At 31.4% G+C, this 10,565-nt stretch overlaps 1 protein-coding gene across 1 annotated transcript; it reads right to left on the bottom strand.

The window, feature by feature from the left end:
- Positions 1 to 4,388: 4,388 nt before the first annotated feature.
- On the bottom strand, positions 4,389 to 8,211 carry LOC132030843 (SPX domain-containing protein 1-like). Its single transcript, XM_059420601.1, has 3 exons — positions 7,620 to 8,211; positions 5,529 to 5,655; positions 4,389 to 5,096 (listed from the first exon to the last, which is right to left on the bottom strand). Exons 1-3 carry the CDS (start codon positions 7,929 to 7,931, stop codon positions 4,669 to 4,671), a joined length of 867 nt encoding a protein of 288 aa, XP_059276584.1. The 5' UTR covers positions 7,932 to 8,211; the 3' UTR covers positions 4,389 to 4,668.
- Positions 8,212 to 10,565: the final 2,354 nt, after the last annotated feature.

Here is a 10,565-nt window from a genome sequence, read left to right as displayed (position 1 = left end):
AGTTGTGTGGTGTTGTTAATAAGTTTCTTGGGTAAAAATTAGTGATATCCAAATAGTGAGGTGGAATTCCTAGTGCCATTAATAATTTCTGTGACAAAGATAAAGATTTTCTTTTGTCATTTGTTAAAGGAAAATAATTAATAGCCTGTTTTCAAGCGTTTGGGAAGTCATAACTATTAGGTTATCAATTTGTGTTTGAGAAGTGTTTTTCGGAAAACTAATTTTCAAATTGCTATAATATTAGCAAAAAGTAATTTCGGAATCTTAACCAATCACAAACTGCTATAATATTAGCAAAAGTAATTTTCAAATTGATTAGTCAAACACAAATCGATAATCTCCAAAATAATTTTCCGAAAAACACTTCTGAAATGTTTCTCTAAATATATGGATTTAAAGCTTGGCCAAAGAAGTTATGAATATGAAAAGAATTGTATGTGCAGAATTAATTAAATAGATCGTTAGTTGGTCTCACAAATATATTTTTTCTTTTTCTATTACATTTTTATTTTTATAATATTAAAAATAGGAATATAAAAATGTGCATTTTCTACCCAATAGTTAACTTGTAATCTTTTGTTTTTTCTGGCTAAAGTAATCTACTTAACGTCAAAGTAACTCCACCTTTTAATACTCCAAGGTGACATTACTTTTAATAAGACTTCGTTTTTTTAGTTTAGTTTTGGTTGACGATTAGCTACTAATTTGTCCTTGGGCAATATCCTATTTCGTAGTTTAAAGAAATGGAAATTTGTCACTATTTTGATTTTATGTATATCATCAGTAAAAGTTTTACATTACTAAATAAGAGTGATCAAATCATTATTATTATTATTATGGGTTCAGTAGAATTCAATAATTTTGACTTAAACTCTGTATTTGTGTTAAAATTCTCATTAATCTGTGTAAATAATCTATCCAAACCTAAACAAAAAGAATTGTGGTCCAGAACAAATAAACTAAAAATTCTAACTCTGACTCTGCTATCAATTCATTTAAATTAGGATGTACAAGAAAGTCTCCTTAAAAGATAAAATTTATAATCTTAAATGTAAGATAATTTACATGTTATAGCTTGACGATATAAATATGCTTACATAGATAATGTATATAGCTTAAACTTCATCAAAGTAAAGTTTCTAAGTTGTGAAAAAAAAAAAAGGTTATACATCTGAAAAATATAGTGAAACATAAATACTTTTTTTCTCTTCTTTTTTTACACTCCATTTTGTAGGATCTATAGTGTTTCTATCATTCCCCTCCAGCATGACTCGGAAACAGAAATACTAGAATCTTTTTGGGGGGTTTTTTTTGTACGATATATCTTCTTCAAGTTTCATATTTCATTAGAAAAAAGTATTTTAATATTTTCCTTGTGGCGATAGATGCCCATGTAACTATTTAAAGGGTTTGGTTGTGAATCATAAACGTTCATAAATTAGTGCATGTGAGAATTGCTATGTACAAAATCTCCAATTAGTCGATGAATATTATTATAGTAGAATTTAGGGACCCTAGAATTTATGATCGATTTCTTTTTTGATAAAGAAGAACAATAATATACTATATAGTAACAATATGATGAGGATAAGAACAGGGTAGTATGGGCAGAATTAAAACCAATTATTTTATTGTGACATTTCCTTTTCCCGATTTAACTGTTCGGTTTTCGAAGCGTTGCATTAACTACGTAATTTATACTATTTGCATCGAGCAAATCTATTACTCTCTCGGTTTCAATTTATCTGTCTCTTTTCGGATTTCGAGATTCAGATGAATCTTTCTTTGACCATAGTTTTTCATATGTTTTTCTAAAATATTTTGAATCGTCAATTACTTAAATTTATAATATTATCTTTTACGGTTAAGGTAAACATATTTGACTCTCGAAATTCGAATTGTGTCACGTAAATTGGAGGGCGTAAGATGGTAAAATGCTCCTTATTTTATTTTCTTTAATTCGAGCCCCCCCATTAAAAGTGGATGGATTTCAACCATCCACAACATTCTTTGATGGTGTTTTAGTGCAACATGGATAGAACTCGTCCCCCTTATTTTGTCTAATGGCAAAAACTTATGTTAAGAGACACCCTAAAATTACTACATTTTAGTGACAGATCCAGAGAATTGTCTGCAGATTTACGGGAATCTAATAGCTTTTGCTCAAACCCATATATGGATCACGAGATTAATTAAATATTTGACTATGAAACTAATTATCATTCTATGTTAACTTGACGCTATTGTAGAAATCTATAAACTTCAAATTCTGGATCTGTTTTTTTATCTTTCTTAAGATTACGTTCAGAAACATCTACAATAATTTTGGATGTATTTGCTCTAAACAACAGTGAAATTATTGCTCTCGCTTTATCATTTCTCTTCTATTACTTATAACTTCTAGTTTGGTACCAAGTCAACAACATCACAAGCATTCATGGATTCAGAAGTTGTCTTCTGAATTGAAAGAATAAATCTGAAAGTAATGCCAGATTCACTTGAACAAAGGGATCATGGAATTGAAACGTAATGCAACAGCAATTGTAAGATTGCTTTTAAATTCTTAAATTTTTGTTTTTTTGCTTGGTGTTCGATACCTCTTTTGAGACCCGACTAATCAGGATTCGCATGGGGAAGTCTTTGGGGGTAAATCGCTTGCTAGCAAACATGATTTATTCCCAGGACTCGACTCCACCACAAACTTTGATGGTGAATTACTTTTAAATTCTTCGACTGTAGATCTTACTATATATTGACTCCGTCCTTGGAAAGGAAGAAGAATAAAACCACCACCACCTTAGTAGAAAAAGCCAAACAAACATCCCCGTTTCACTCAGCTGATTCAGAAAGTTGAGCTGAATGCATCACTATGTTGATGATAAGTGGAGTAGTTTTGGTACTTCTCTTTCCTAATTTACCATTGTTCCCATAAATGGAGTGTTAACTAAGTTATTTATTTAAGTGAAATTGGAAAATGAATCAAAAAGGCTTCGGTTTCGATTCTTTGAGGCTTTTAGGTCCTTCTCGATCTTTTCCTAGTTGAGGCGATGTATGCTAGTTTAGACAAATACTCTTATGATTGAAGTATGAAAAACCTTAAACGACAGATAATATGGACCAGAGATGGCATTAACTATGCACAACTAGCAAGTAGATTACTTGATTTCCATGCTTCCTTCCTTCAGTGGAAACAAGTGTTAATCTTCAAATGTGATTAATAGAGTTCCAGTCTCTGATCTGATTTGGTCCCTCTATAGCAGTTTTATTCTGCATTTTAACTTTAGCCTTCGTAATATTCATCTTGCGGACATTTGCTTGTAGCTAAGTTTCCATATTTTTCAGGTTACGAATCCATTTTATGGAGTACCTATATAGGTTGTAGCCGCTCAAAACTATCGGTTCATAGAAGTTAAACTCGTGAGAGTAATAGTTTTATGATCATTGAATCTTGGGAAGAAGGTTGGGATATTAATGTAGGAGTTTTAAGTACGTGCAAAAATTCTGACCATTTCTCAGTACCAAAGCTTACGGGCCAAGGGACAGTTTAAGGTAGCCGGTTTCTATGAGGCATAGAAGTCCCAAGAGGTAACAGAGGCGTGCAAATTATTCCTCGGGCCAGGCGAAGATTGACCCTCGAATACAAAGACATAAATGAGCTTGACTATGAGACCCACCTGTCGAGTAAGGACTAAAACCAGCCTTAGGCAAATTTATATGGCTAATTTGAGTCCTAAAAGGTAACAGAGGCCTGCAAAAGTTCCCTTGGGCAAGACGGAGATTGACCCTCAAGTACAAAGACAGAAATGAGCTCGACTACAAGATCCACCCATCGAACATAGGCGAAAACCGGCCTTACTGACCTAAGGGTGCCAAGTGGAAGGGTTGTTGCTTATTAAAAAAACCATATGGGTTTGCTAACACCAAGGATATACCAGTAAAAGAAATTGTACAAACAAGCAAAAATTCCAGTTGGCTTCTGCTTGGGTATGTGTTCATGGTATGGTTTTGGTCACAGCATGGAGAAGAAACAAAATAATCAAATTGAAACTATTATCAAGTAGCTAATAGGATTGAGTGCTTAAAATCTCCTACTTCAAGGATGCTGAAAGATCACATACCAAAGGAAGGGAGGAATTTTTTTACCGTCAGTGTCTATAAAATTAAGTCAAAATGAAGATTTAACCTCTATCCCATGACAGTGTAAAAAAAAGTTGTACACTATCAAATCCTTTTGACACCAAAAACGATAATCCTAACTACAAGCAAATGCACATAATAATAAGTGAAACTAGTTACCTGGAAAAAACAACTTGCCATCAGTCTTACATAAGTAAATCTAAATCAATATGGCACATTGCTTTATCGGCGAAGCAGATGGTATTCAAGAGTGTGCATAGCAAAGATTAAAGGTAATTATAGACAATAAGAAGATACACACAAGTAGAATAACCAGTTTAAGAGATGAACCAGAAGACCTCATCACACACTCTTTGAGATTAAAATTTGTGCATTTTACATTTGTGTTAGTATCTAATACATGCATATTAGTATCTAATACATGCATAACATGTGAATTATCAGACCCAAAAAAGGAAAAGAAAATACTACTTAGTGTAACAAGAGAATACATTCAAGGGGCCACCAAACAACTGTCCTTGTATAGTTAAACTACTTGGCTACTTGTTCTAAGATTGGAATTTTATTCCAAGTATCTTCAGGTCCACTAATTTGCAATGGGGGCAACGAGAAAGCACTAACCGTTGAGCTCTTGCTCCGAATCTCTTTTAAAGCTCGTAAAGCAGATATGGTGCTCTTCATGTATAAGCTTTCGATATACTCTATCTCTGTCAGCTCCTTCGGGGCTCTAAGTAGACCCTCATTGCCGCTAGTCGAAGTTTCATTTCCATCAGCTTCCTCAGTAATACACGAGGCGTCAATGACAGGGAATAGACGATCGATCAAATTCTCACACTCCTTCACGAGCTTGTAAAGCAAGTCAGTGGTGAAGAAAGGCTGTTGCAAGACCTTCTGAATGAAGGGCAAGCGGAGAAGAGCACCAGTCCTTTTGTCATACTTCTTAAGTATCTTCACAAGCCCTATAAGCAAAAATAGAAATTGATCAGAAAGGTTCATCACCAGAAGATCCAACATTTAAAATTGACTGATTCGACCTTTTAAGTTTCGTAAGCACTGAACTTTCCTAAAACTATGGGTGCGGATATAATATTCATTGAATTTTTTGTGGATTTTCGCTTATACATATACTCCGCGACCAAGATAATTCGGTTGAACCCGTCACCTAAGAGCTACATCTGCCACTGCTCATCACTACCAATGAGATAATACAAGTGGTTTGCAGACGCCACAATCCCGGTGCACAACAATCAAATAATGAGTATAGATACAAACATACAGAAAAATCCCGAGAATTAACTCTTGTGCATTTACGAAGACTTCTCAGAGGCGCCTTCAAAGTTCCGAGGAATAATTAAGTTTCAGATAGATGAAAAGAAAGAGATGGGATTTACCAGTATAGTTGAGGGCACTGTAATTTTCCAGCAAAACCATCTCGCCGTGGAAGTCTACTATCTCCCTGCGAATCTTTATGATCTCATCGTTACGATCCTTGGCCTTCGCCACTCTATCTTGCAACTCCTGTTACCAATTCACAAGACACGTCAAATACAAGATCAAAAGCTTAACAAGACCTCGCATAATCATAATAGATGCATGATCAATATTAGCACGAGCTACATCTGTGTCAATGACTTCTTTATATCTCAGCATAACAAATAGAAAAAACGAGGAATTTGGCCTCAAGATTTTTGCTTCTATTCAAAATATAGGATCTTTGGGTCATAAAAGAAATGGCAAGTTAACATGATATTGTACTTATTATGCCCTATGGCATCTCTACCATCAAATCATGGATGCAAATAAAAACTTTTGTATCACTCTGATCTTTACAAAATTCATACATGATAGCACAAACCTGAAAAACAACTAGCAAATGACAACAGAACAATTGAAGCTTGAATTAATCATACACACACAATTGAACTTCATGGAATCTTACTTCAATTATGTGAGAGTAAGAAAATCTTAAAGCTCATTGATACAAGTAGATAAGCAACCACTGGCCAATCTAAATCATAATCTCTGGGTTCACGGAAACCTGGTAGCTTTTGCACAAAACAGGTATATAAATTAAAAAATACACTAAATATCTACTTAAATAGTATTTGACTATTAACTCGACTATTATTATATTAACTTGATGTCGTTATAGGAACTCGTAAACTTCAAATTCTAGATTCGCTTCTGTAAAATCAATCCGACGGGCCAGCACACTTTCTACTACTCTGTCTCTATTCAAAAGTTGAATTACCTCATTTCATTTATTTAATAATCTTTTTCCCTTTATGCTTCTTCTTTAATTATACTGCTAGTATTATATCCTTTCCTACATCATTATGTTTAATTTTAAATTCTAATTAGTACAGTTAAAAGCAAATTATTCCAGTACTTTATTTTCTTCTTACAAACATACAGCTGGAGTATTATACTAGAAATCAATACTTTAATAATCTATTAAAGTCACTTAAACAACAAAGCATAAACCAAAATTGAAACAGATATGCTTTATATGCTTTACTCAAAGCAAAATTAGTTTCCAAATAGAGACGGATCCAGAATTTAAAGTCAAATGCATCACTTAATATATACTCCCTTCGCCCAATTTTACTCGTCGTGTATTGACTTGACACGCTTACTAAGGAGCCAAAAATAAAATGACAATTTTACTATATCACCCCTCATTATTGTCAAGTAACAAATCAATCAAAATACTTTAAAAATTATGCAATTAATAATAAAGGTAAAATAAATATGAAATGATAAATTATATCTTGTTTTTTCTAAACTGGACAAGTAAAACTGAGCGAAGGAAGTATATATCTGTTTCCATGTAATTAGACAAAAAGTTAAAGTTGCAGCAATTAATTGTTTTATTAAAAAAAATGATTTTTTTAACAAAGGTTACCACGAGAATTCGGGGAAGGAAAAGAAAAAAAATTGTTTTTATTTTGCAATTGAACAGGTTTCAGTTCCATAAATCCTAAATAAATAAATCACAGAGGCATAAAAAAAATAAAAAAAGGGAATGTTACCTTTAATGCAATGATATATTCTTCTTCTTTCGCAACAAAGAAAGAATTTAAATTTCTCAAATTCATCTTCCAATAAATTAACAAATTCAATTTTAAAATTTCACTTTTACCCTTAATAAAATGATTTATAAGCACACAAATGTCTAAGCTTTATTTTACACCATATACTAAAAAATTCTTTCTTTCTAAACTTCGTAACAAGTCAAACAAAGATCACATAAGTTAGGATAACTAGAATAAAAAAAAATAAAAAAATCAGGAGTAATAAGAATTAAAAAAAAACAATTTATTGTGACTTATTGTAGTTTTACATAGTTTCTAAATAGGTAAATTATTTTTCATTTAACTTAAAGTTTATATGTCCGAATTTACAGTAAAAATACTGAACTATATCACATAAATTGAGACAGAAAAACTTTAAAAAAAAAAAGGGAAAAAAAGGAATGTTACCTTTAATGTAATGATATATTCTTCTTCTTTCTCAACAAAGAAAGAATTAAATTTCTCAAGTTCATCTTCCAATAAATTAACAAACTCAACTTCAGCTTCAGTCATCATAGGGTCCAATTTAATCCTCTTACATGCCCTAACATCATCATCATTATCATTATTATTATTATTACTAGCATTAGTGGACCCCACTGATCTCTTTGGTTCAATAAGTTTGAGTTTTTTCTTCAACTCCTTATATGATAAAAACTTGTCCCTCCATTCAGGTAATGTTTCTTCTATTTGATTGCTTAAACTCTTCCCAAACTTCATAATATACCTTAGCTTTCGAATTAAAAAAAAAATGTTAGTGTGGAAATTTGAGAGGTTTATATATATAGTAATGATGGTGCTTTAAACGAGTACACACAAAAAAGTGTGACACGAGAAAAATATTGATGTAGGAATTTGAGAAAGAAATGAGAGTTCTCAATCGACAAATATCAAATACACACATAAAGTGTGGTACGATAAAATGTTAGTGTGGGAATTTGAGAGGAAATGAGGGGAAAGTGGAAGGAGGTATTGAGAGTTTGTTATAATGGTAATGAAAAGTGTGGAGTGAAGAAAAATATATGAGAGAGAATATGAGTGATGTGGGGGTATAGTTGGGAATATTCTCTTCTTATGCTTTTTTTTTTTTTTAATTGAAAAAGGATAAAAAATATTGGATTTGAATTTCTATGGTAACTATCCCTTCGGATAAAAAAAAAAAAAAGAATTATTTCGTTTACCTTTTCATGAAATTACTCACGCTAAGAAAAAATATGTAAATTGACTAAACTAGTCATAATTAAATAAAGGATTGAACATTTAATTACATAACACTAAATAGGAAAAGCAAATAAAAAAGTTAAAGTTTAATTATTTTTTTTTATTTAATAAGTTTTATTTTTTTTTTGTTCGGAGGAAGTAATAGTTGTTGAGTTGTGTTAAAAGTATATTTGAACCTTTTCACGAATATGAAGGGATTGTTTAGTTTGATGTCTTAGTTATACAAAAATTAAAATATAAAATGCTTGTAGGGGAATTAATAATACAAGAGTTATTATGCGAAGAATAATTAATATTACGAAGATTATTATATGGTGAATAAAAAAATGAAAATTACTTTCTAGAGATTATCTATTATGAGAGAATTTCTGTCTTAAGATAATTTTATTCATTTATTATTAATACGCGCTATATGTATATACTCATATTAATTATATAGCATTGAATTTTCTATACTAATACCTACATGACTTATACGAATTTAATGTAATTATTTATTTATAAACTATCAAAATTTACTTGGCTTATACCCAAACCAAACGACTCCTAAGGACATTTTTGGCCTTTTAATATAAAGATGAAGTGTGTGGATTGAGAAAAAAGGAAAGAGAATATTATGAGTTGGGAATATTCTTTTTATGGTGCTTTTTTACCCCTAATCTATAAGAGGATATCTTTGGGTTTATGCTTTATTCCTTTTCGTTTCAACAAGTAGGCTTGTTAGTGGGGCCCACAGGATTTATTGCCACCGTGACGTGGCCGTAAGAGAATAGTCGTAGCTGGTGAGCTACTATGGAGTAGTTTAAAAATAATTAAGAAGAGGTAAAATTTGAATTCGCAAGACAGAGTTTATCCGTTATAAAATATAGTTTCATACAAGTTCTATTTTAAGCTAACTTTGTTTTGTGAATTTTTTTTTTTTTTTAATTTTTGATTGAGTGGTGGTTCGAGCTCAACACCGATAAATTTTTAGATGAAGGGCAAAAATTAAAGACTAACTGTTTGAGGGCAAAAATTAAAGACAAGTGCCTTTGAAGGACAATCCGCACAAAAAAGAAAAGTTTTAAGTATCTTATTTTTTTATCAGTTCTAAAAAGTACTTTTACGAAAAGTAGTTTGTGTTTGGTTAATTAATTTTAAAAGCACTTTTGAGCAGCAATTAACAATTAGTATTTGGCCAAACTTTTATAAAGTGCTTCTAAGCGTATTTATCTCTAAAGTATTTTTTAAAAAAGTGTTTCTGGGGCAAAAGTTATTTCTTTTAGCTTCTTAAAAATAACTTTTGCTGCTCCCTAGAATCACTTATTTTTTCCTAAAAGCTTAACTAAACACCACACTTTTTAAAAATAAGCACTTATTGGGAAAAAAAAAAAAAAGCTTGACCAATAACAAGCTATTAGTAAGTTGACAATTCAAACATCCTACATGATAAATTTATAATCACAAGATTCAAATGACATTTTAGTACATTATACACATCTTTTTATATAGGATCACAAGATTCAAAAATCTCTTTTTATTTCTTAAATTTCATGCCTAGTTAAATTAAGACACTTAAATTGAATGGAGGGAGTATCTAATAAACACGCATTATCATATGTTCAGTTGTTTAAGTCAAAAAGGCTTAATATATTGACAACCCCTCGAACTTGCTAGCAAATTTCATTTAGACACTCAAATTTCGGCTTGTTTTATTTTGAGCATCTGAACACATAATAAAGTGTTTATATTAGACACTTTCGGTTCAAATTTTAGAAAAGGTTACCCGCAATCTCTTTCTCAAATTTTTATTACGTAAATAAGTTAACTACTTAAAATATGTCATCTTCTTTAATTATACTCATCATCCTCAATTGAAAATGCATGAAGTTTTACGGCTTATTAAGGCTAATTGGTATAATTATATGAGGTGTCATATTTTAAGTGGTTAATTTATCTACACAATGGATATTCGAGACACGTGCAAAAAAGTTTTCAAAATTTGAGCCAAATGTAGGAACACTTTATCATGTGTTCGGATGCTTAATTGAAACAAGACGTAGTTTGAATATTTAAATGAAATTTGCTGGCAAGTTTGAGGGTTGTTGACAGGAGTGGAGCTAGCTCATCAGGTGTAAGTTCAGCCGAAACCAA

The sequence above is a fragment of the Lycium ferocissimum genome, chromosome 9, assembly GCF_029784015.1.
Source record: "Lycium ferocissimum isolate CSIRO_LF1 chromosome 9, AGI_CSIRO_Lferr_CH_V1, whole genome shotgun sequence".
NCBI lineage: Eukaryota > Viridiplantae > Streptophyta > Magnoliopsida > Solanales > Solanaceae > Lycium > Lycium ferocissimum.
Note: the sequence above shows the minus strand (reverse complement) of the source record. Positions and strands in the feature narration are given on the sequence as shown.

Excerpts from the sequence above, each read along its gene's own strand:
- LOC132030843 (XM_059420601.1), bottom strand. The coding sequence starts at position 7,931 with ATGAAGTTTGGGAAGAGTTTAAGCAATCAAATAGAAGAAACATTACCT. Across the intron at positions 5,656-7,619 it reads AATATATCATTACATTAAAG|GAGTTGCAAGATAGAGTGGC; the intron begins GTAACATTCCTT and ends AATTGGTAACAG. Across the intron at positions 5,097-5,528 it reads CAGTGCCCTCAACTATACTG|GGCTTGTGAAGATACTTAAG; the intron begins GTAAATCCCATC and ends TTTTGCTTATAG.